Here is a 26,105-nt window from a genome sequence, read left to right on the forward strand (position 1 = left end):
AGATTACCAACAACAAAGCACTGGCTTGTTTTCCCTTTTCTGGTTCTCGGAAACTCTGCTTGGGATACGGTCTTCTGTTGGCAGGGAACAAGGTAGCAGTTGATGCTCTGCTTGCCTCTCTGGTTATAATGGTAAAGTTAAGGTTTATTTCACTTTAATGTACATGTCTCTAGTGTCTTTTCTCAGAGGATCTCAAAGCATTTTACAACCGATAATTAATTAAATCCAAGGTAGAACCCCTGCAGCAAGCTTGAGCTTGACCTAAATTTAGTGCACAGACCCCTTGCATTTCTCTGGCCTGGAAATTCTGGGGCAGATTCAGACAAAATAAAAATGATTTTTTTATATATATTTAAAATGGGATTTATTGAATTAAATACAAGCCTGAATAACACAGTTCCTCTAGCAACAGTTCTGGTTTGGAGTTTGAAATTGGAGTCCACTTAATGTATCTTGCCCCCACAATTCCAGTTTGAACAGGCTGTAGATCTTTGTATTGACCATACAGACCTGGAGTGTAGGAGCTGTCACAGGGAAAGAGAGCCTGATACAATGTGTGTGTGTGTTGGGGGGTGGGGTGGTGAATTTGGTACTGTTGCGTGGGCCGTTTCTACTAAAAAGTTTGGCAGGGAAATAGTCAACACGTAAAGAGTCATTAATACGTTCCAGAGTCAACACCCCAGTGAGACAAATGGGAGTAGCTCAAACCTCCCTGGGCTATTGGCTCAGGGTCTCTGCAAATTGACAGGCATCACTGCCTCACTCACACCTGAGTCACAGTTGGAAGGTTTTCTTCTCAACCATTAGGGCTGGAAATGGAGCTTTTAATAAAATGAAAGCTGAGACGCTGGAGCCCAGTTCTGCAGGAAGTTCCCCAGCCAAGGCTGTATGAGGCGCAGAACGTGCCTCGCAACACAGCCGTTCCCTTTGTCGCACGTACCGCTGATGTCCTGCTGAGCCATCTCCCAGCGGGTTTATTTCAGCGTGTGACCCTACAGATGCACAAGGCAATTCACTTCCAGTTATTGCTCTTGTTGGGCCAATTACATCCCTAGCATAACTGCCCTGGAGCATCCCAGGGATGAGTGCTGCCTCGTTCAAGAGGTGATGATGCTCCAGTCCTTGACCTGAAAGCTCTCAGTGCTTGGGTGATGTTGTAACCACTGGGTGTCTTTGGAGGACCCAGCTCCAAGCGACTGGAGCAAGCCACTCCAGTGGCAGGGCTGGACTTTGCTTCGTCACCCTAGCGTAAATCCAGAGCATCTCCATTGCCTTCATGGACATCACTCTATTTACTCTGTGTGATGGAGATCCAGACATGCTTCTGTCTCACCTGCAAGAACCCTGGGCTGTGAGGCAGCTCTGCCCTGCCCTGCCCTGCCCGGCCCAGCGCGTGCCCACGAAGAGCGGAGCAATCAGACAGGGAGTGGTGTCTTCCCACTGCTGGCTCCAGCACTTGCAATAAACAGCTCTGCTTCTCCAGCTGGAGCAGACAGCAGCAATGAGGCTAGTGCACAGACAAGGAAGCAAGTCAGGGAGCCAGGTTCGTTCACCTTCCCTTAGATGAGTCCAGGAGTGGCCAGCAGGGAAAGAAAGCATTGTTTGCCAAGGATAAGATGGGAGGGGACGCGCCCCAGCTCTGCCGGGCTAGGAAGGGCTGCGCAAGCAGAGGAGCACTTGCACTGATGGTGGCAAGGGAAGCCAACCCCGATTTTGCCGCCTGCTCCTGTGAGGTGTCAAGGGCTTCCTGCGAACAAGGTCGTGGAGTTGAAGGCCAGAGGGGACCAGAGATCATCTAGTCTGACCTCCGGCATTTCACAGGCTACCAGCCTGCACACTGAGCAAGACAGGGCCTTGCTGAGATCCTGATCACTACCAAGCCAACCTCTCCTCACCCTACAGGGGTCGCTTAGCTGTCCCACCCTGCAAGCTCTCCCCATTCACCTCGCAATACAACTCCCCTCATGGCCTCCAGCAACTGAGGAGCCCATCGTTGTCACGCCTCAGGCCCCGTCTACACTGCAAGCGCAACTGGGCCTTGGCAGCCCTCTGCTGACCAGGTGACAATGAACACCCTGGAGTTCAGCATGGACAACAGCAGCTTTGTTCACCCGGTGACCTTGTGATAACTGTGTGCGCGCCTCCGGGCCAAGCACCCTGCCGCCTCACCAGGTTCGTATCGGTAAATCCTGGGAAGCCTGGCCAGCCGTCCCATAGTGCCTCACAGACAGGCACTAGTAAGACACCTCTGGGACGTCCTACCACACAGGGAGCTGGGAGAACAGAGGAGTGGCCGATCCATTTACAGAGGCACAGTTAGGGAATCCTGCCTACACTGCAACATGAAGGCACTATGTGCTGGCTTTGGACTCTGACCGGGGACTTTCATGGTTACCAACCGAACATTAACCCATTGCTAGTGGGGACAAACCATGAGTAAAGCAGATAGGGGTACATTGTTCAGAAGTGGCTGCTGAGCCGTCATCTCCCTGAAAGTCACTGGGTCTTGGGCTGCTAAGTGTCTAAGACACTTTGCAAATGAGACAGAGAATTTTACCCCCTGTGGCTAACGGGTTACAAAGAGGGCCAAATGGACGAGGGGGAAAAAAGGCCATGAAGTTAAAACTCAGGAGAGGGGGACATGATTTGGACAGAATTCCCAGCTCTCCAACTGACTCACTGGGAGACATTGGGCAAGTGACTCCATCCAGCCTCAGTCCCCATGTGTAGGATTGTGGCTAGGGATACTCACCCGTGAGAGTGGAGAGGGGGGTTTGTTTTAGACTATTGTTGTTTGTAAAGCACATTGAGATCCTCCAACGGCAGGCCACAGAGATGTACAAAGTATCTCCCCGACAACGGTTGGGTGCTGCCCTCCTCAGGGGAGCCTGTTAACAACAGCAATCGTGCAGCACCCTGAGCAAGCCACATTCGCATGGGCAGAAAGCCACACTGTGAGCATGGGTCGATGCCACCACATCCCATCCGGCATGGCCACACAAACACACCATCATAAGGGTGGAACAAAGACCTCACTTCACCAAGGCTTTTAAAAATTATTACTACATTGTGTACGGGGGGAGTGGTGGGGCAGTGTTCCTAATAATGACAAAAAGTGACAGAGCGTGATTTCTCAAGACATCACTGTTTGGGAACAGCTGGTAGATCCTGATACCTGGATTATTTTTCAGGGAGGAAAGAGAGTTGAAGTGTTTCCTGCTAAAGGCTGCTGGTATAACTGCGCACTTGGGGTGAAATCCTGGCCCCACTAGAATCAAAATTTCCATTGATCTCAAGATCTTACCCTTAAACTCCATGGACCACACAGAATTAACTCAGTGCAAGGCTGCATAGACTGAAGTAACCTTTGACAGAACTGAGCTCTCAAGACAGTCAGATTACCGGCTGCGAAGAAAATGAATACATGCTAGAACAGTTAGACTTCAGTCTGTATGAAAACACAGACACAGGGACCAGAGGCAGAAATAGAAGGTTTTATTTATGTATATATTTAATACAAAATTTTAAACAGTGAATTTCATCTCCTGGCCTCTACAAACCCATCCAGGGAAACCATTAAGAATGTTTTAAAGCAAATATTGCAGATAAGAAGCTGATAAACATAAAGGACTTCTTAACACGATTTTAAATGGCAATGAATCCCCTGTGACATTGGTCTCTTTCGAAGCCACGTTGGCCAGTGACACCACCCCCCTGCAATCTCACTGGAGGGAAGGGCCACGGAGGGGCTGATTCTCAGAAGCACTCAATACCCACAATTTCCTTTGAAGTCAAGGGGAGCACTTCTGAGAATCAGGCCCTACAGGTCCAGAATATACCAGGAAAACAACTTTATGGCAACTAGAATCCAGGGTTTGTAACAAAACAAAAGCCTCAGGTTCTTCTGGAAGACAACTATGGAACGATGGATACCAGGCAGCACTTGCCTGCCCTCTCCAGAATGCCTGAGAGGCCAAAGCACCTGTCAAGGGCAGGAAAGTAAGTCTGCACAGGATCTCTGCAGGAGCTGAAGTTCAGTTCACAGTCCAGGGCTATCATTACAGGACCCAGTTGGCTTGATTCATTTGAAAGTGGAGTTAGTCCTGGTGCAAGGTGCGCCCCGCCCTGGAGACCGATGTTCTTGGCTTGCCCAAATTAAGCTAAACAACAGCAGGTAATTCTGAACTTGGGTATGATCAGAGGGCTGCCAAATATCCTTATTGCTAGCCAGTTCACTTGGGAAAACCAACACTGCCCTCTTTTGGGCCTGTGGCAGTATGACAAGCCTCCTATTTAAGATAAAAACCTGCCCTGTGCCTTTTAAAATTCTCTTAAAAATCAGGGCCCTGCTGCTCTTCTCCTCCACAAAGTCTCTCTGTGGATCCGTTTAAACTGAACACTTTCCACTAGTCCCAAACTAGAGTTAGGCTGCTTAGCCCTGAAAGTCAAGGGCCTTCCTCCGCTTTGCCAGATTTAATCCCACCTGGACTTGCAAGGACTGAGGATTTGATGCTCAATTTCTCCAGTGTGGCAATAAAGGCATCGGGGAGGAGGAGCCTCATAAGGGGACTTGTCCCCAGGCAGCTGTAGGCAGAGAGAAGGACCTAACTCTGCACACCTGGATCTTGCAGTTAATAGCTAAGGACTCAGAGCTCAGGACAGTAACTATGCTCTAGATCCCCTTAGCAATGCAGTGCAATTTCCAGCTGTGTAACACTCCCCCCTTAGCAACCTCCCTCACCTCTGCACTAGAAGGCAACTACAGCTTAAAACATCAGCACATCTGGCAACCACAGGTAGTCTAGAACTGCCTGTGTTGATGGCAGTCTACAAAGCACAATAACCTAACAGCCTCACATATACACACATCTAGGGCCAGCGGCTTCAAACAAAAGCAGCCTGGCTTGAGGCTACAAACCTCCCTAGGCTTGTGAGCTGAGAACAGCAACTCGGCATGCATGTGAAACTCCAAACTGTCCAACAGTTAGCGGAGGCGTTGGAGCTGCTGGAGTGCGTGGCTTTCCGTCTCCTACCTCAAAGGGAAGGAGAAGAACTTGTTCCCAGATCTGCAGCGGATCTGATCCCACTGGAATCGCAGCAGGAACGTGGAGTCCTCAAACCCATCCACAATCTCCTGGAAAACATACCCAGGGCCCATAAGGGAAGTGTCACTGTGTGTGAGCTCAGGGGGCTGCCGCGGATCAAGTCAGTCACTCACAGCACACAGACCATGGCTCTCCTTATGAAGAGGTAGCAGCTGGAGGTCTTCAGGCTTCCCAGGCAGCTCATAAGGAAACCACCTTAGAGAAGCGGAATCAAACTCAAACTCCCACCAAAAAAGTTCTCTTCCCTCATCTCTCTACGGTTTACAATTCAGTCACCTGAAGGCTCCCAGCTGAAGATATGTGGCTGGGAAGTTACCTGAATCCCTCCTCATCTCTGGAGACACCTGGCTGGTGAGTTACTTTTTCCCCCCTCCCCCCCCAATCTCAGTAGACAGCTGCATGGGGTGTTACCTGAAGCTCCTGGAGGCACTGCCCTTCCAGCTTGTCAGTCAGGTCCCCGACACACCAGGCCAGGCTGATATGGAATGATGGGTTCTGTACAGAGAGATACAGAAGCTCAGACAGAGCGATGGAACAGCAGCTCAGGGCAAGGTGGCTGCAAAGTCAGAGAGCTGGTGTAACTCAGCCCTGCTGGGTCCCACCACCCAGGATCTCAGAGCGCTTTACATGTGTGAAGCCCCACAATCCACCGTGAAATAGGTAAGCATCATTATCTCTACTTTACAGATAGGGACCCAATGCGAGTCAGTGTCAGGGAGGGGATTAGATACCATGAATCCTGGCTCCCAGTCCGCCTACCTCTGGTATCAATAGCAAAGGCTGGCTTTCCCTGCCTAGCGTCTCTCAGCTTTGCAAGATGTATTCATAATGTGTGGAAAAACACCTCCTACACAGATACAGATCTGAGAAGTTGTTTGATACCTCTGAGCCAGAAGCGAGCACATAACTCAGCCCATAGACTTAGAGATCAGAGTTTATTTAATAAAACCCCCAAACCCTGTAAGTGAATTTAGGCACAGAGAAAGATGCTGGATTGGCAGCTCAGGAGACTGTCCACAGAACGGGCAGCATCAGCGCCAGCTTCCTGCATAGTGACCTGCCAATGTGGCTCAAAGACGACCGGAGCAGGACCCTCCATGGCCCATACAACCCTAGGCCATTCTCCTGCCAACAAGGTGCCAGTTTTGGTGGTGGTTTCTGTGACATGTCCCCCTGTCCCCTGGGAATGGGGCTCGGACCCAGGAAACGCATTTCACAGAAGGGCCATTGGACGGTAATGAATAAAAATCACTACAGTCCCGGGTGGGATGTGATCTTGAAGTGAAAGGCTTGTGCTAGCCCCATTCTCATTTGGCAATACCGACCTCCACGCATTACTGTCAGTGAGTGACCTCAGGCCCTTGATCCAGTCAGCCACTGACTGCCAGGAAATGCCCTGCACAGAGCCTGAGCGCTTGGTGCTATTGCAGGCAGTAATTAATGACCAGCATGGCCACCAGTGGGAAAGCAGGATAAATGAGTGACATGGGAGCAGACAAACCAGGATCCCCCTTGGAAGGGGCAGAAGTGGAGAGAGGACAGAAGCAGGAGGCGAGTTCACGCTGTGATATGTTTTCCCACTCCCTTTTATTTGCTGCATCTGAAGTTCAAGCCCCTTATGACCTTGTTCCCACCGCCTCCATATTAAAGCCAGGGAGGCAGCTAAGAGCTCTGGCCTCCCTTTGAGGTTTTGGACTGGCAGAGAAGAGGGAGAAGACAAGAGACAAACCATTACCTTGTAGAACGTTGGGAGATCAAACTCCTCCATAACTTTATCCACCTCCGAGACCAGCTCCAGCAACTGAGAATGCCCACACGAGACCTCCAAGCCCACAAAGGTCCTGAGCACCGACAGGGAGAAAGATGGAGTGCAGGAAGATCCTCCGAGCAAACTTTTGTCGCACTGGAAGAGCCGTGTTACTACCCTACCTTGGAGTCCCCTATGAATTTGGGCAGGTTGCTAAGGGCAACCAAGTCCCCATCCTTTCCTGGTGTCATATGTCAGACTGAGGGGAAAAAAGTAGTGGAGCTCTCCTAAACTCCACCGGCTATCCAAGATCCACCCGTTCATGACACCAACACAAGCCAGCACTCACAGTGGAGTCAGCAATTTTTCCTAGTTTGATGGTCCTCCTTTTTCATGTGTTTTGTTCAGCAATGAAACAGTTAACAATCTCAACATTTTAAATCACCATAGTTAGGCTTCAGAGTTAACACACAACTGAGATGACTGGGACAGCTCTTTCTTCTGTCAGGGCTATTGTTTCAGGCTGTCTGCAGACTCAGGCAGATGTCACTGGACTGGTTGCACTGAAGTCACCTTTGCAGCTGAAAGGGCTAGAGACTTGCATTATTTTTTTGAATGAGAGCTGCGGTTCTGCTGTGCAAGGTGAAACCACCAGGCAAAGGTACCAGCTCAATGAGCTGCCATGAACCGACCCAGTCAGATAACTGTATTTATCAATATATTTTGGGCTGCCAGCCTGGAAGTGATGGGGGGAACTGGGAGGACGGCTATGAAAACCGACAGCAGCAGGGTTTTGGGACAAATGGATAGGATCCCACACAGCTACCAAGCTGCTTAGCGCTGATCAAGGGGTCTGCACACAGCATGAACCACGCCCCATCCACCCCTCCTAGTGCCAGCTTTCCCCTACTCCCCAGTGCTCTCGAAAAGGACAGCGTGCTCTGCTACTCACGCACCTGGTTTTGCGCTGGTTGGTATACACCTTAACCTGGCTGGCCGTACAGAAGAACCTGAAATAGGGGAAAGCAGCAATTCAACTAGGGAAAGAAACAAAGGAGGAGATGCAAAGTGCCCCGCCATTAAGCTGCTGCAGCCGGGCTTCCCTCTTGCTGGCCAAGCGCATGGGCAAAGGCCTGTTTCTAGCAAGGGTGAATCCATCCAAACTGAAGCTCCCTGGGGCTTGGATCAGGCATTACCCCCCCTTCGGTTCCACTCTGCTGTGCACTTCTCAAGCCTAGCCATCAAAACAGCATGAGGCTGTGTCCGGGGGGTCTCCAAGCCAGCTGTAAGCACTGAACTCAGGAGAGACCTTTGGTAAGAAATTTACAAGACAATGCAACCCTGTCACTGCTCCTCACCCCAGAGCCCCCTGGGCCACTGGCCTGCTCGCCAGACTAATCTGGTGCCAGATTCTGCACCCATTCAAGTCCAAGCAAAAACTCCCGTTGATTTCAATGGGGCAGGATCTAGCCCCCTGCGCAGGGGTCTCGAGAGCAGACACTGGATTAACCGGGATCCACAGCCCGTCAGGGGGAATCGCTAGGAGTCCCAGAGTCAGAGCAGGCTGAGAGGTTAGGAATGGCTGGAGTGACTCGAGGAGAGAGGGACGCACGGGGAGTGCGCCTCCAGGGTTCTGCTGCTCCTACCTGTAGAAGGAGGCTACGTGTTCCTTGAGAGACTGGACCAAGGGGTTTATCCAGTGGTACCGCAGCACCACGCTCTGGGAGAGGCTGACGTGGAATTCCTCCATGGCAGTGAGCGACACCGTGTACCTGCGGGCGTGGGAAACGAGGAGCTCCCGCAGCTCCAGCAATTCCTCCTGGATTTCACCTGCCAGGGAAAAGAGTAGCGGGATTAGAGCCTGACCCTCCCCCATAGCTCCGGCTAGGTTGTATTTCCCTAGTTTGTTTATGAGAAGGTCATGGGAGACAGTATCAGAAGCCTTACTAAAGTCAAGATATACCACATCTATTGCTTCCCCCCATCAAAGAAAGCTATCAGGGTGGATTGACATGATTTGTTCTTGACAAATCCATGCTGACTGTTATTTATCACCTTATTATCTTCTAGGTGTTTTCAAATTGATTGCTTAATTAATTATTTGCTCCATTATCTTTCCAGGTACAGAAGTTAAGCCGACTGGTCTGTAATTCCCCGGGTTGTCCTTATTTCCTTTTTTTATAGGTGGGCACTATATTTGACCTTTTCCAGTCTTCTGGAATGTCTTCTGTCTTCCATGACTTTGCAAAGATAATTGCTAATGGTTCAGATATCTCCTGAGTCAGCTCCTTGGGTACTCTAGGATGCATTTCATCAGGGCCTGGTGATTTGAAGACATCTAACTTATCTAAGTAATTTTTGACTTGTTCTTTCCTTATTTTAGACTCTGATCCTACCTCATTTTCACTGGCATTCACTATGTTAGACGTCCAATCGCCACCAACCTTCTTGGTGAAAACCGAAACAAAGAAGTCAGTAACCACCTCTGCCATTTCAACATTTTCTATTATTGTCTTTCCCCCCTCATTGAGTAACAGCCCTACTCTGTCCTTGGTCTTCCTCTTGCTTCTAATGTATTTGCAGAATGTTTTCTTGTTTCTTATGTCCCTAGCTAGTTTGATCTCGTTTTGTGCCTTGCATTTTCTAATTTTGTCCGTACATACTTGTGTTATTTGTTTATATTCATCCTTTGTAATTTGACCGAGTTTCCACTTTTTGTAGGGCTCTTTTTTGAGTTTTAGATCATTGACGATCTCCTGGTTAAGCCAGGGAGGTCTCTGGCCAGACTTCCCGTCTTTCCTATGTAGTGGGATAGTTTGCTCTTGTGCCCTTAATAATGTCTCTTTGAAAAACTGCCAAGTGTCTTCAATTGTTTTTCTCCTTAGACTTGCTTCCCAGAGGATCTTACCTACCAATTCCCTGAGTTTGCTAAAGTCTGCCTTCTTGAAATCCATTGTCTTTATTGTGTTGTTTTCCCTCCTACCATTCCTTAGAATCAGGAACTCTACCATTTCATGATCACTTTCACTCAAGCTGCCTTCCACTTTCAAATTCTCAACCAGTTCCTCCCTATTTGTCAAAATCAAATCTAGAACAGCCTCCCCCAAGTAGCTGTCTCCACCTTCTGAAATAAAAAATTGTCTCCAATACGTTCCAAGAACTTGTTGGATAATCTGTGCCCTGCTGGGTTATTTTCCTAACAGATGTCTGAGTAGTTGAAGTCCCCCATCACCACCACGTTCTGTGATTTGGATGATTTTGTGAGTTGTTTAAAAAAAGCCTCACCCATCTCTTCTTCCTGGTTAGGTGGTCTGTAGTAGACCTCTACCATGACATCACCCTTGTTTTTTACCCCTTTTATCCTTACCCAGAGACTTTCAACAAGTCTGTGTCTTATTTCTATCTCAACCTCAGTCCAAGTGTGTACATTTTTAATACATAATGCAACACCTCCTCCCTTTTTTCCCTGCCTGTCCTTCCTGAGCAAGCTGTATCCTTCTATACCAATATTCCAGTCATGCGTATTATCCCACCAAGTCTCTGTGATGCCAACTAGGTCATAGTTGTGTTTATTTCCTAGCATTTCGAGTTCTTCCTGCTTATTCCACATGGAGGACTCCACTGCCAGGCATAGGCGCCGACTTTTACTGCCACCGGTGCGTGCTTGACCCCCCCCTTGCCCCCACCCCGACTCCACCTTTGCCCCACCCCCTCCCACCCCCATTCCAACCCCTTCCCCAAAGTCCCTGCCCCAACTCCGCCCCCTCCCTGCCTCTATTCCGACTCCTTCCCCAAATGCCTGCCCTGGCCCCACCTCCTCTCCGAGCGCGCCACGTTTCCATTCCTTCCCTTCCCTCCCAGAGCTTGCTACAGCTGTTTGGTGGCGGCAAGCGCTAGGAGGTAGGCAGAGGAGCGGTGACGTGGTGTGCTCAGGGGAGGAGGCGGAGGTGAGGTGAGGTGGGGCAGGGTGGGGCGTGGAGTTTGGCTGCCGGTGTGTGCAGAGCACCCACTAATTTTTCCCAGTAAGTGCTCCAGCCCTGGAGCACCCATGAAGTCGGCGCCTATGCTCCCAGGGGTCTCTGTCCCTCATCTGTTCCTGCCAACACCAGCCCCACACTGGAACAGAGTGCTCCTCTTCCCAGCACTCCCACTTCTTCCCCTGCTCCAGCATTCACTGTCCCCATACCGGGAAACAGAGGGGACAGGGCTGAAGTTACCTACAGGGCAGGTAGACATAAGTCGCCCAGTTGCCCCGCTCATGGGGGAAGTTGCGCACTCGTCCGCCGTGCTTGGAGCTGTCATCCGTGACCTCCTCTTCCTGGTCTCTGAACATGTTTAAGACACTGTCCGGCAGAGGGAGGCGAGGAATCGGCATGCTGCAGGAGAGTTGAGGGGAGGAGAGAGGAGAAGAGGAAATTAACATGCATGGCCCACTCCCAGAGAGAGGCAAGTGTCCTCGGCTAGTTGTGCCATGGACAACGGCTTATCCTTCCTCATTTGCACAGACGTGTTCTAGACTCCTCCAAAGTCAGCCAGCAAGGAGAGCTTCTATACAGTTCTGGAGCCAGGAAGGGTTCCCCCTCTCAACACAAGGGCCTCCATCTGTTAGCCCTAGGTTCCTGTGGCTGGCCCGGTCCTGTGCAATCAGTGCTATCAGTTTTAACCCTCTTCCCATCCTCCCCTTATGAAACCTAAAGCCCAACTGCATTCAGAAGCCCAATAGGTCACCTCCTGCTCTACCCATTGCCAATATTATTTGTGGTTTTGCAGAGGACAGATAATCCCAGACAGCCCAGTTGCAGGCCTAGAAAAGGGAAGGGAAGAGGCAATATACCCCCCAATCAATTCTTATTTCCTCCCCAAACCGACTTTGCACTCACGCTTTTCCCGAAGACACTTTCATGATGCTGTATTTCAAACACTTAAATTCGGGAGAACACTTCAGTTACCAAATGCAACACCACGCACCAGCGACCAAGCTTTGGCTGCCACTGACAAACTGGAAAGTGACAACTCCCGACCAGGCCTACATCTTGTAGTCCCTGAACACTGGCCTGTCAAACCGACTCACCGACAGTGAAAAGCCACTACACAATTCAGCACAACCAGAGCAGGCCACCGAGCAGAGATCCAGCAATAAAATAGCAAAGGGCATTCATTACAGGTCTGGGTGAGGGTGTGTTTGCGTTAAGGGGGAGTCCAGGCCTAGATTAGGAGGTACTGCAGGCCAGGACTGAGGGGAGCGAGCAGATCTTCCAAAGTGGGTTAAACTAAACGGGCCAAAGGTGCTCTTAGTGCAGAATAATTGTATCCGCAGGGGGAGATAATAGCTATTGCACTTTAAAATTCAAACTCTAGTTTATTTCACAATAGTTCCCCATGTAGACAAGCCCCTAGATCTGCCAGGGCTCTGTCCAGACCTGCAGCACTTCCTGATTTCAGGGGCCCTGGACTGGGCTATTAAGCATCAGCTCTTTCGGGCTATGACCCCGTGTAGACAAGCCTGAGCGGGGGCTCCAGGAGTAACACCAGGAGGTCTGGGCTGAGGGCCAGGGGCAGAGCTGTGTCGGGCCCAGAGGACGCAGCGGGCCAGGCCAGGGCCAAGCCCCATCCGATCCCTCTTTTCCTCCCACTCCAAACTTCCGTGCGAAGCAACAGGCCGAGCGGGGTGGGGGGGACGCGAGCAGCTGCGGCCGGCACCCCCCGGGGCCCCCCTCCGCCAGGCGGCCCCCCGGCCCCAAACCCACCTGGTCTGGGCGGGGCCGGCTCCGTGGGTCGCCGCCCCCCGCGCCGAGCCGCCCCCCGCCCCCTCCTCCCGCCCCGCCGCGGCTGGCGGGGAGCCGCCGGACTCATCCTCCGAGCCGCCGCTGCTGCTGCTGCTGTAGCCCACCAGCGCCGCCCCGCTCATGGGGGCCGGATCGCCGCCGCCTCCCGCCCGCCCCGCCGCGGCGCCTCCGTGCGGCAGCGTGTCGCGTCCCCCGGCGCTCGGGGCCCCGCCTGGCTGGGGCGAGCGAACCCCTCCCGGGGCCGGAGGGAGGCCGCAGCGGGGGCGCCCGGCCGCCGGGGGGAGGCGGAGCAGGAAGCCGGAGCGAGTCCACAGAGGGGGCGAGAAGCCAGCGGGGGCGGGGGGGGCAGGGAGCCGGCGGGGTGGCTCCAGGACCGGGGCTGCGCTTCCTAGGGGCAGCGGAGGGGCGGCTCCCAGGCCGCGGCGTGTAGAGAAGGACTCTGCATCCCCGGTGGGTGGACCCGGGCTGTCCCCTGACCCAGCGGAGCATGCGGGGGGCCAGAGGCTTGGGGCTGGGCGCGGAAGCCGTCACGGGGCTGGGAGCAGGAACCGGGTCCTCTCTGCCGCCTTGTTCAGCGAGCGAAGGAATTAACTTCCCTTCCCCCCCGCCCTGGTCTCGTCCGCCCGCCCCGGGCTGCTGCTGTCTGATGCGCCCGGGGCGGGGTGCTGCGCACGAGCAGCTGCCGGGATGGAGGCTCTTTCCCGGGTACCCCGAGGGCAGCTCGCCCGTGGCACCCCCCCCTCCCGCGGGAGCCCCGCACTGGTGCCGGGAGCAAGGAATCCAGGCTGACCCCGCAGCCGGACGCGTGCAGCAGCGAGCGGGCACCGGCGTGGGGAGGATCATGAGTGACCCGCGAGCTATACGGGCCAGCGGGGGCCAGCCTCCGGCGCCCCGTTTACAGGGGGTGCGGGGAGGGGCCGTCTCAGACCGATGGCCTGGGGCTCGGATCACCGCACCCCCCTCTGGGCCCCTGCAGTCAGGGTCAGGGGGCCTTTGTCGCGGCCAAGACCTCCCCAGAATGTCCCCTGCCCCGTCCGTGTGGGGCAGCACTGCCCCAGCCCCCCCAGCCCCAGCCTGCCCGGGGGCATCTGCCCCCCCCGCTCCTCGGTGCCCGGGGTAAGCGGCCCCCAGAAGTTCTCGTCGCGGCCCGGCAGGGGGCAGTGTGGGCGCGCAGTTCCCCCCGCGGTCCGGCAGGGCGCACCCCCCCTCCCCTCCCGGTCCCTCCCTCGGCCCCGCCTCCTCCGACTCCCTCCATCCCGGGGCTCGCAGCCGCCGCCCAGAGTCGAGCGGGCCCCACCCGGCAGCGGGACCCCCCCTCCCCCCCAGCGCCGAGCCGCCGGCTGCCCGCCTGGCCTCCGCCTCCTCCTCCGCCGCGGCCCCGCCTCGGCCCCCGTTCTCCGGGTTGCGCCGCCGGCCGCGGCCGCTACGCCAGCTCGGGGATCGGGAGGAGCCCGCAGGCCGCGGCCCCCGGGACCGAGCCGGGCTGACACAGGCCGCCCCACCTCCGCCGGGCCCGGCCTGCAGGTGAGCGGGGAGCCGGGAGCGCCGGGGCCGGGCGCCTCCCCCCCCCCCCGAGACCCGGGGCCTCCCCGCCCCCACTGCCGGGGGCTCCCCCCCCCCTCCCCCGGACCTGGGGCTTCCGCGCCTCGAGTGCTGGAGGGTCCCCGGCACGGTGGGGCTGCCCGTAGCCCGGTGTGTCCCCCTCTTCCCCGGCGGGGCTTCCCCTGCCCCGCTCCCTGCGCTGTCGCTGGGGGATCCCCGCCGCTCCCCTCTCCAGGGGGCCGTGTCCCAAATCCTGGGGGTGTCCCCGGCCCTCCCGACCCCAGCCAGCGTTGGGGGCTGTGGGGTTCCGCGACCCGCTTCTTCGGGGCCAGCCTGTCCCCGGGGGCGCCCTGCCGCTCCTCCTCCTCCCACCCCGGGAGCGGTTCCTCCTTGAGACAGAGTCCAGTTATTTAATTAGGTCTGTTTTTGTTTATTTCCTCCCTCCTCCCCAGCTCTGCTCCCAGATTTGTCTCATGTCTCTCCCTTCCTCTTCCCCTGCATTTTTTGTTCCTCCCAGCTGGAAATGTCCCCAGCTTCACACGTAGGACACGGTCTGGAAAGAGGAGGGTTTTTACTTCCACGTAAAGGAAACACGTTCTTTTTTTGATCTGTAAGTTAAACTTTCGTGGTTTGGATGTCTCACCTTAAGGTCTGGTTGGACAGGGGGTGTAACATGAATGGCATGGAGGGGGAGGCTTTATTTCCTGTCATGTCTCCACGCTCATTACAAAGAGGACTTTCAGTGGGGTATTTGTAGCGTTTCCTGCTTCTCTTTACATATTTTAACTATCTTGTGAGTTCTCCGTAACATAACGGTGTAGTTTGTTCTAGTCAGCACTGGGTTTCCCTTGATCCCACCAGGGTGAAAGCTGAATAGAGGGCTGAGTGTGGGGTAGCTTACCAGACTGTAGGGTAAAAAGGTAAAGATGTCTTTGAGGAACAAGTAGCAGCTGAGGGTGCTTGGTTTCGTCTGAAGATCTAGCTGTATCTTCTCCTGGGGAATTGTTAAACATATTTATTAAGCATATTAACATTAAGGGTAGGCTGCAGATGACAAACGCCAGGAAACTCAGAGGAACACTTGTGCTGGAGTAAACCTGCGGGAACAGACCATTTAATTAAGGCACAGGCCTGTGCTGTGATTTCCTCTATGCCCCTTGCTGCTGTGAATCTATGTGGGTTGGATTCTGAGCCCTACTCTCTTGCATGTAGCCTCCGCTGCTGGCCTGCACTCTGGAGTTACTCTTCTCTTTGTGATGTATTAGTTAGTTGGACTTGGTGCTGTGATTGTGACCTGGAGGCTGATCGGGAAGTGAAGCTGGGCCTGAAATGGAGAGGTGGGGATCAGAACACAAATAGGTTCATAACAAAAAGGGAAGAGAAATGATGCGCAGAAGGTGCAAATTATTGTGCAGAAGGGCCAGATTGTGTTTGAGATGGCTACATTGCCAGCCTCTTCTCCAACTTGAGAGTACCTCTTTCATTCTGACGCTCTTATTAAAGCAGGGGTGGCCACCCTGAGCCTGAGAGGGAGCCAGAATTTACCAATGGACGTTGCCAAAGAGCCACAGTAATACGTCAGCAGCCCCCATATCAGTCGTGTCCCCCTCCTCGTCCCGCCACCCAGCTTTCAGCGCCTTCCACCCATCGGCAGCCCTGCTGATCAATGGTTTCATGGGATGCAGGAGGCTCGGGGGGGTGGGGGGGTGGGAGAGCAAGGGCATGGCAGGCTCAGGGGAGGGGGCAGGAAGGGGTGGAGTGGGGGCAGAGCCAGGGGTTGAGCAGTGAGCACGCCCCGGCGCATTGGGAAGTTGGCGTCTGTAGCTCCAGCCAGAGAGTCGGTGCCTATACAAGGAGCCGCATATTAACTTCTGAAGAGCCGCATCTGGCTCCGGAGCCGCAAGTTGGCCACCCCTGTATTAAAGTGTCGTCATTTTCTGTGTCCCACCAAGGGATGAGCCAGACTGAACATCTGCATTAACTTGTTTGTTTATATCAATATACCCAGGTTGGTATTTCCTAAGGGCTTTGTTTGTTTGGGTATTACCTAGCCGTTTCCATACTGCATCAGGCCATAGTCCAGAGTGCGGTCTCTGCTTATCTATCAGACTGCACAACAACTAACTATAGATTAAACCTGCCCACAGGGGAAGTTTTTCTTCTTCTTCCTGGACAGTTAGTGGTTGGCTTATGCCCTGAAACATGAGATTATCTATTCTTAAAGTCTTATTCCAGCTAGTGTAACTGCAGATATTCTTTTAGTTCAAATAGTTCTAAATTAAAGCTGGGGATAGGGTGGAATGTGCGGGATTGGAAAGGGAGATCCCAGTGAAGCTGCCAGCCCTAAGGAGTTTGGTGGCTTCTCTGAATAGTGCACCATTAAATATAATGTTGTAAAGGCAAATTGGTTAGTGCAGCATCCTATTGAGTACCAAAATAGTGCCGCTCAATCTGAGCTGAATGCCATAAGCTAGCTGAAGTTTTGGGTTGTTTTTTTTGCCACTTGCCACTGATGTTTGAGACAGTTGCAGCAATGAGTGGGAGACTAAGCCATCAGTTTCTGCTGAATCCAAAGTCGCCTGTTAATGGGAAACTAATATGAAAGATGGAGCTTTTGAGCAGGGCCTGGGATAGTGGTCCAGTAGGAATATCGGTACCCTCCTTCTTCCCAAGAGGTGGTGTTGGAATTCTTGCCAGGGGATTGGCCTGCTCCTGGGTCTCGCTGTTACCTCACTATCTTTCTCTTGTATCTGTAATAGATTTAGTCTTCTTACTAGCAGGTAAATTTTCTTAGTCCCATGTTATGCGTCGGGAAGGGTTACAATTCTGGTTGAGTCGTCTTTGTGAGGCAGAAAATGTGATACCTTTCATTGGGGGCAATGAGTAAATTATGCACAAGTTTGTAGGCTGCAGTGATCCTCCCTTCAGCAGTTTGGCAGTCTCTGTAACCAACCAGTCACATTATGTACTCTGGCCACGTTCGCTAAAAGACCTATATGGCTACAAACACTTTTTTGGGTACTGTGATCTGTCTGTAAGTAGGCCTTTGCTCTAGTCTCACGGGTTAATGTCGCGTGGGGGTAGTAAGCATCGTAAGCAGGGTAGTTGTTTCCCTGGAGCCCTCTTGTTCTTCCGAGTCTCAAAATAAGAAGATATCTTATTCACTTGAATCCCCTCTTTAGTGAGGCTGTTTCATTTCTACAGCTGTGGTGTCAGGTACATTAACAAAGTTGGGGATTGGAAGTAAATCCTGAAATATCAGAGACTGTTTCCCCCAGTGAGCCTTTGGTACTCAACCAGTCCTAACTGGATCAGAGTGGACTCTGCTTATGATGTTATATCTCAGTGTAAAACTTGATTGGCTCTTAGCATACAGCAGTGTATATCTACCCCCTTGGACTGCACAACAGTGAGACAACGTTTTGGTTTTAGTAGGTGTGTTGAACCCCAGCAGATCCTGTCACGCTCCTGTGCAGTGATTTTTTCATATGGGTTTGTGGAGGGCAGTATTTTTAGTCAGAGTAGGGTCTGTATGTCTTCTTGAGTGAGGTTTACATGAAATAATCAGAAAGGTCGGGCTTGTCTTTTGGCGAGCAATCCACTTTTGCTATCTCTAGCCAATGGTTTCATAACAAGTGAATGCATGGGGATTTGAAATTGAAATGTTGATTAAATTAATCCAGTTGACTACATAGTTTTCTCTGCTGAGAATTTAGGAAAGAGATGGTGACAGGTCATTAGATAGTCTCAATCTGAGCCCCAAATGGGGACAAAAGAATCCCCAGACTCTCTGTAAACTGAAACAGCCACATGTACACATGCCTCCCTTTCTGGGCCATCACACTTGATTGAAAATGCAGGGAGCCAAAAAACAAGGCTGCTAGTCCTTAGGACAAAGTCTGTCTAATGGGAGCGTGGCTGTCAGGGCAGGACTTGGTCCCTTCTGGTCCTAGGTAAACTTGGCCTAGACTGTATGTGTTCCTCCTGGTTCAGTTAGTTTTCCCCCTTTTCTGCGTAAGTGTGGCTTGGATAGAATAGGTATAACAGATTATTTTTAGTCTGATCCGTGGGTTAAAGGGTTGAACACACAGTTGTCTTGCTTACCTGTGGGAACTGATGTGAGCTGTCTTCTTTCCTTGCAGAATTGTTCCTTGGAGTGTGTTCCTCACCTTTGCCAACGTGAGTGCATTGGGTCAACACGGACAAAGGCCTCCTGTTGTCTTCAAGACGCTTTTTTTTTGCTTCTGGTTTCCATTTAGTTTACCCAAAAAACTTGCGAAAGGGAGTGCTTTTCATTTGATCCCGAGATCTAGAGCGTGGGCTGGATTCCCCACCCCCAGTTGAGGACCAGCTGCTGGGAATCAGTATCTTCTGAATTGCTCCCCTCGACCGAAAAGCTGAAGCTGTGTCTGCTGAAACCCCATTTTTTTTTCCCAAGCATGTCAGAAAGCTGGCAGCAGCCGCAGCCACAACAGCAACAACATCACGCCGGCACAGCAGCACTCCCAGAGCACTCGATCCCTTCGAGCACTGCTGAGAACCCTCTGGGTTGCGCTGTCTACGGCATCCTGCTCCAACCAGACCCCAATCCGCAGCATCACCAGCACCCTCCGATCCAGGCTGGGGAGCCATCCCACAAATGCGGTGTGTGCGGCCACGACCTTACTCACCTGTCCAACCCCCATGAGCACCAGTGCCTGCCAGGGCACGACCGCTCCTTCCAGTGCACTCAGTGTCTGAAGATCTTCCACCAGGCTACTGATCTGCTCGAGCACCAGTGCATCCAGGTGGAGCAGAAGCCCTTCGTGTGTGGGGTCTGCAAGATGGGCTTCTCCCTGCTGACCTCCCTGGCGCAGCACCACAACGTCCACAACGGCAGCGCCGTGAAGTGCTCCATCTGTGAGAAGACCTACAAGCCGCCCGAGGCGGAGCCCTCCCAGGCCCTTGACTCGCTGGAGAAGCCCTACAGCTGCTCCATTTGCCAGAAGACCTTCAAACACCTGTCCGAGCTCTCGCGGCACGAGCGCGTCCACACCGGAGAGAAACCTTACAAGTGCACCCTGTGCGACAAGAGCTTCAGTCAGTCCTCGCACCTGGTGCACCACAAGCGGACCCACAGCTCGGAGCGGCCGTACAAGTGCACGGTGTGCGAGAAGACCTTCAAGCACCGCTCGCACCTGGTGCGCCACATGTACGCTCACTCGGGCGAGCACCTCTTCAAGTGCAGCGTCTGCGAGCTGCACTTCAAGGAGTCCTCGGAGCTGCTGCACCACCCGTGCACGCCCAGCGGGGAGCGCCCCTTCCGCTGCGGCGAGTGCCGCAAGTCGTTCAAGCGCCCCTCCGACCTGCGGCAGCACGAGCGGACGCACAGCGAGGAGCGCCCCTTCAAGTGCGACCTCTGCCAGATGAGCTTCAAGCAGCAGTACGCGCTCATGCGTCACCGCCGCACCCACAAGGCGGAGGAGCCCTTCAAGTGCAACCTGTGCGAGAAGGGCTTCGTGCAGCCCTCGCACCTGCTCTATCACCAGCACGTGCACGGCATAGAGAACCTGTTCAAGTGCAACGTGTGCCAGAAGGGCTTCACCCAGTCCTCGGAGCTGCTGCGGCACAAGTGCGTGCAGAACGCCGAGCGGCCTTTCAAGTGCACCGTGTGCAACAAGTCCTACAAGAGGGCCTCCGCCCTCCAGAAGCACCAGCTGTCGCACTGCGCCGAGAAGCCGCTCAAGTGCACACTGTGCGAGAGACGCTGCTTCTCCTCCTCGGAGTTCGTGCAGCACCGCTGCGACCCGGTGCGCGAGAAGCCCCTCAAGTGCCCCGACTGCGAGAAGCGGTTCAAATACGCCTCGGACCTGCAGCGGCACCGGCGCGTGCACACGGGCGAGAAGCCGTACAAGTGCCCGGCGTGCGAGAAGGCCTTCAAGCAGCGCGAGCACCTCAACAAGCACCACGGCGTGCACGCCCGGGAGCAGCAGTACAAGTGCATGTGGTGCGGGGAGCGGTTCCTGGACTTGGGCTTGCTGCAGGAGCACAGCGTCCAGCACACCGCGGAGGGGGCCTACCAGGTGGCGGCCTGCTTGCCGTGAGCCTCCTCGGCAGGCTCCGGGGGGCATGCAGGCCTCCTCGCCCGCCTGCGTCCCTTCCCGGAGCATACAGGATCGATGCCCGTACCCAGGTGGGGCAGTGGGCGATGGGCTGCTGGCCTGGCTGACGGTGCTCTGGCCTCTTTGTTCTATCCCACCTGTATTAGTGTCTTACTGATCTGCTGGACCGTATGTGAAGAATCCAGAGGAGTGGAGGAGAAGGGGAGGAAATAGTGAAAGCAAATCCCGTATCTGCTTGTCCTTTTCTGGATTGTAGTTCCACTGCACCTGCAGTTCAAAGGGACGTGAGTTTGCAGGTCTCCGCTCAGCCGCCCCCGGGGACTGTAGCCCTTTACACACACCACCTAGTAACGAGTTTCCCTGAGAGAGCCGGCTGACTGTCCCTGGCCCTCATAGAGGCTCAGGAACAAGCCAGACCCAGGCATGACTTTCTCCCCCAGGCAGTGAAACAGCAGGCTTCCGCTGTGGGAGCCTTCGTGCTTGTTAGTCCAAATACAGTTAAGTTGCTTAAAGGCAGTTTTGAGCCAGTAGCACTGGTTGACCAAATGGCCCTTGGAGCTCCCCAGACATTCCTCTCACTAGAGTGAGCAGGAGGGAACAGCAACAGGACTGCTGTGCTCCTAATGTACTAAGTCCATTGCTGCTTTTCCAGTCTTTGCTGGCTGTAGAAGTCTGCAGAGGTTCCTTTCCCTCTCACCTGACCCCCAGTAACTCTGATGCAGTCTAAGGGTTACATGAGTGCTGGACGGTATTTGGAGAAGTTGGCTAGGTCAATCCTCTAGATCTCCAGTACTCCTGGTTCTATAATTGGCTGAGAACCTTAAGTTTGCAAGCTGCTCACCTGGGGAGAGTCTCTGAATTTCCTAAGAGTTCAGCTGTCTTGAGGCATAGCTCTGCTATTAAGACTTAAAACTGCTGCCAAAGCAAGCCCTTCTCTCATAGTGCTTCTCAGTGATGCACTTGGAGGGGCATACAATCCCAGCCTCGGGGGGCTCTGTGCTGAAAGCAAGAGGTCTCTGAGTGGGATCAGCAGTAAAACACTACGGGATAGGGAAAACACTACTCTTAAAATACAACTTGAAAAAAAAATCAGCAAAAGAGAAGTTTGTTTAGAAATGAGTTTGAGAATTTGGGATTGTAATTGAACCTCCCAAATTCTGTGGCATTAAATTGTGATCTTTTGGGGCATGATCTTTTTATTCCGATCAGACAGTGAGTAGGGGAGAATTCATTCTCTCCTGTGTAATTGGCTTCTTGGGAAGGGCAGGTTAGCAGAGGGTCAGGGATGAACGTTTTCCTTTCTGGGAGTGCCTGTGGGCCCCTCTTGTTGGCCCCTTATCCCACCTGTATCCTTCATGGGAATTGCATCTTTATATTGCAGCCAGGAACCATTTAAAAAAAAAAAAGTCACCATCCTCTGTTTTCCCATTGACTGGGCTGATCCAGCCCCAAAAGCTGTCGTTTACAGAATATTGTTGGCTTCTCACGACCAAGGGTTCTTCAACTAAAGTTTGGCACTTCCTAGGCCAGAGTGCCTGCTGCCTTTCCCAAAATCCTTTCCTTGCCACCAGCTTGGCTGGCTAGTGTTTGAATTTGGGGCACACTGGTTGTAACTAGTGAGAGCAGTGGTGGTCAGACTACCTGCATGCTGCCCAAATGGATAGGGCCACAAAAGCAGGTCCATTGTGGGTGACAGAAACCCACATTAACCCTGTAAAAGGTTAAGTCATACCTATTTTCTCTCAAAGGATCCCCCACTCCGTGTCCACTTCCAGCACCGTAAAGAGGACCAGAGCTTATTTCCACAGGGGGCTGGAACAGTTGAAGGAACAGGTCCTGAGTTTTCCTCACGAGCAGCTTTAAGGCGTTTAAATGAACCTCTGGCACCTCAGGAGGAGTGACTCAGTGCTCTTCGTATTTCACACTGCCTCAGAGATGTAGAACCGACTTCTACCAAGTTTTCTTTCTGCATTTATTTTCCATTTTGCTTTTTTTTTTTAAAGCAGTTTGTTAATATTCATTAAAAGAAATCCTGTATAGTTTAATTTGATGTCATTTTGGATCTTTAAAAAGAGAGATTCAGTTCTAGGTAGCTGGTTTTTGATGTTAATATATAGAGTTCAGTGTATCCTTAACTACAGGAGTAAAACTGAAACACAAACAAGAAAAGCTAATCTTGTTCAGGTTGTCTTTATAAGTGGGTCAGATTGGGGGAGTCAGAGAAAGGTGGCATTGGAGGGGACATTGCTAATGGAAATGGAAATTCAGGATGTGGGGAGAGAACTAAAGAACCAAATTGTTCGACATGCAATACACTTGGCTATAGAGACTATTTTTGTTCCAGCTGCAGAGCGTTTTGCACTAATGCCTTTGGGACATCCATTGGGAACCACCAACGCTGGTGGATTGGCTCATAAGATGATAAACCCACTTAAAATTAAAAATCAAGAGTGGCTCCCAGTGTCCTCCCTCGTTTTGTTTTGACAGCCAGAAGCATTGATAGTTCAGAACCTACAGGTAAATGTTCTGCAGTAAACTGCACCACCGAGATAGGGGAGCAGACCTTACTCTTATGGGGAGGGAGAGCTCAGGGGTTTGAGCATTGGCCTGCTAAACCCAGGGTTGTGAGTTCAGTCCTTGAGGGGGCCATTTAGGGATCTGAGGCAAAAATTGGGGATTGGCCCTGCTTTGAGCAGGGGGTGGGACTAGATGACCTGAGGTCCCTTCCAACCCTGAGATTCTATGATTCTTAGTGTTCTGCCAGCTACTGTATTAAACTTGGCTGTGGAGAGACCAAAAGTGGATGAATGAGGTTCTACTGTAGTTAAACAGCAAACAATAGATTTATTGTGGGTGGCAAATACCACACCCTCCACAAGAGATACGAGTGGTGCTGTAGAGGCGGATATGAATGTATAGGTGGCATTTACAGTCTCCTAACCCCTTTCAAGTAGGGAGATAAGTTATTTTCCGATATAAAGGCTCCACTCCTGTTGCATCTCGGCAGTATTACTTTTATTAACGAGATAGTTTCCCCTCTTCCTCTCCGCCCATTCTGGTCTCTGTCCCATCCGCTTCAGAGCACCAGCTAGCTCTGGATGCGAAGGATCTGTTCTCAGCTCAGTACCTCTCCCTGGTTTTTGTAGCCAATTTAGAAGTACGTGAACCCAGGCTAACCCTCGTTGCATTCCCCGCTGGCTCTGGTGCTCTGTCATGCTGTGTTTAGCTGTCTTGCTCCAGCCAGGAAATCTATGAGCTGCTGAACTGTTCAGGGCGGGAGCAGGGAGCTAGGCAGCCCAGCGTGTAGCTGGTACCCTGGCTGCTCAGTGCTGGAGTGGGCAGCTGAACTCAGCAGTGGCAGAAGGCAGCAGTTCTGTCTTTCCTGCTGTGTGAGTTATTTCTAAGCTAGTCCCCAAAGCAGGGATGATTGGTGATGAACTGGAAGGGGATGGAGAGGATGGCTTGTATTGCGTAGTTGCGAGATCTGGCCCTTTTCTGAGAAGGGAATGCTTATTTACACATTTAAGGGATGGAGGATGCTGATGTATGACTCTAGTTGCCAGAGACTCTTCGTTTGTGAAGTAAATAGCTGGTAATACGCATCAGAGGCCTGCCCCTGATGCCGGTGTTACAGGAATGTTAGACTTGTTCAGTAGTGGCTGGGGAGGCCCTTTGCAAGGGGGCTACTCATTTCCACCCACTTTAAGGCACCTTCATGCTGCCAGAGCACCATAAAAGGGTCTTAGTGTAATAGAATCAGGCCCAAGATCTCTTGAATCTATGTCCAATCTGTCTGTGGAAATGCAGTTCATAGCTGCAACCCTGCAAGCTAGAGGCATGCATTTCTCAGGTCTAGTCACACCCAGGGCTATTACCCAGCTCTCCGAGATAGGGCAGATGCATCCCAGGAGCCCTAATAGTTGGTAAATGGGAGAGGTGACAGTACTGTAGGAAAGGATCTGGGGGTTATAGTACATCACGCATTGAATGAGTCAACAGTGTGATGCAGCTGCAAAAAAGGCTGATTTCATTCTGGGGTACACTAACAGGAGTCTCATGTGTAAGACACAGGAGGTAACTATCCCCGTTCTACTCGGCAACGGTTAGGCTCCAGCTGGAGCACTCTGTCCAGGTCTGGGCACCACACTTTAGGAAAGACGTGGACAAATTGGAGAGAGTCCGGGGGAGAGCAACAAAAATGATAAACTGTTCAGAAAACCTGACGTATGAAGAAAGGTTAGACAAACTGAGCATGTTTAGTCTTGAAGGACTGAGGAGGGATTTGAGTCTTCAAATATGTTAAGGGCTGCTATAAAGAGGATGGTGACCAGTTGTTCTCTGTGTCCGCTGCAGGTAGGACAAGAAGTAATGGGCTTGATCTGCAGCAAGGGATATTTAGGTTAGCTATTAGGAAAAACTTCCTAACTATAAGGGAAATTAAGCTCTGGAATAGGCTTCCAAGGGAGGTTGTAGGAGTTTTTAAGAACAGGTTGGATAAATACCTCTCCGGTATGGCCTAGGTTTACTTGCTCCTGCCTCTGCCCGGGGGGCTGGATAAGATGGCCTCTTGAGGTCCCTTCCAGCCCTACACTTCTGTGATTCTGTGTGTGGCTTCAGGACTACCGTTGGCGTGTTCTGTTTGGTAACAGTGCAGTCCAGTTCCACTTAAAGCTGGTTGCCCTAACAGCTGATGACAGCATGTGTTGCAGGAGCAGATTACTCGTCGGGTGTATGTGGCCGTACCTTGATCTCCTGGGACGAGGGCAGGGTGGGGACAAGTTACGTGGTAGAACTGACGCTACAGCCCTGGATTTTTATTAGGTAAAGAAAGTTGTTTAACCACCAACTGTTCCCTTAAAGATGTTTAGGTTGGGGAGAAGAGGGTTGGTTTACATTGCTGTGCCTTTCAGAGTCAGGTTGTTTTTGTTTTTTAAACTGGAGTAAGTGGTAGAAATAGTGGAACATAATCTTGTAAGAGAACCCCCCTGGTTCTGCTTCTGGGGGGCTCAGGAAGCCGATACAATGGCTGCCTTTCCAAAGTGGGTTATGATGACACCATCCTACAGGGCGGAAGGGCTCATCAGCTATTGACTGTTTTCAGTTGGCATTTTACTTTCAAACCAAAGAGCAAATGTGGCCAAAGCCTCTATGGGGTAAAACGTGTTAAACTCTGTATCTGTGTTGCACTTCCTTTCTCTTCCGTTCTGACGTTTATAGAGAGACACGGCTGGGGTATCTGTAGCCCCACACCCTGGTTTCAAAAGATACTCCTGCGTCTGCTCATAGTACCTAACGGTCCCGGCCAGCTGTAACTCAGCCTTGATAAAATATTGTTCACCAAAGAGTTTAGCTTCCCTGAGCGCGGGAAGCCAGGCGCAATAGCTCAATAGCTGTAAGATGTTATTGGCTAGATGGGGGTATGTCTTGCGTGTGGCTGTTTCTCTAGAAGATCAGAAGAATAGGAATGAAAAGATGGAACTTTTGGAAACTCATAGAAAGGTGGGATGGTGGGGGGTGCCTACATTATACCTCTGCAACCGGGTGACTGGCTTGCAGACAATGTGTTCAGTTCTTCGTAGCTGTGTATTTGCCTCCAGGAAAGAGAGATTCCTTCTTACCCGTCTCTTTCTGTCCTCCGCCCTTTTCCTGTTTCCCTTCTTTCAGCATAGCCACAGAAGGCCTTGACATCTTTGTTTTCTCCCTCCCCATGTCTCTTGTGTGCTGTTCAGCCGTCTTTGGGGATTATCCTTTTATAACCACCTCGGGGTTGCTTTGCACCTCGTATGTTGGCTTTGCTCCTTGTAAAGGATGGTACCTTTTTCCC

General features: G+C 52.2%; 2 protein-coding genes across 6 annotated transcripts; one reads left to right on the top strand and one right to left on the bottom strand.

Moving 5' to 3' along the window:
* Positions 1 to 3,473: 3,473 nt before the first annotated feature.
* Positions 3,474 to 13,274, bottom strand: USB1 (U6 snRNA biogenesis phosphodiesterase 1). Its single transcript, XM_073307378.2, has 7 exons — positions 12,600 to 13,274; positions 11,074 to 11,228; positions 8,499 to 8,682; positions 7,809 to 7,862; positions 6,841 to 6,946; positions 5,517 to 5,600; positions 3,474 to 5,134 (listed from the first exon to the last, which is right to left on the bottom strand). The coding sequence occupies exons 1-7, from the start codon at positions 12,758 to 12,760 to the stop codon at positions 5,030 to 5,032; spliced, it is 849 nt and encodes a 282-aa protein (XP_073163479.1). The 5' UTR covers positions 12,761 to 13,274; the 3' UTR covers positions 3,474 to 5,029.
* On the top strand, positions 12,975 to 22,326 carry ZNF319 (zinc finger protein 319). Of its 5 annotated transcripts, none has more exons than XM_073307373.2 (3): positions 12,975 to 14,162; positions 14,633 to 14,790; positions 18,323 to 22,326. In XM_073307373.2, the coding sequence occupies exon 3, from the start codon at positions 18,620 to 18,622 to the stop codon at positions 20,261 to 20,263; it is 1,644 nt and encodes a 547-aa protein (XP_073163474.1). In that variant the 5' UTR covers positions 12,975 to 14,162; positions 14,633 to 14,790; positions 18,323 to 18,619; the 3' UTR covers positions 20,264 to 22,326. The 5 variants fall into 5 exon arrangements, with proteins under 5 accessions (XP_073163474.1, XP_073163473.1, XP_073163476.1 ...); XM_073307372.2 differs by having other exon boundaries at positions 14,698 to 14,790; XM_073307375.2 differs by having other exon boundaries at positions 12,975 to 13,088; positions 14,698 to 14,790.
* Positions 22,327 to 26,105: the final 3,779 nt, after the last annotated feature.

Source organism: Lepidochelys kempii, chromosome 12, assembly GCF_965140285.1.
Source record: "Lepidochelys kempii isolate rLepKem1 chromosome 12, rLepKem1.hap1, whole genome shotgun sequence".
Lineage (NCBI taxonomy): Eukaryota > Metazoa > Chordata > Testudines > Cheloniidae > Lepidochelys > Lepidochelys kempii.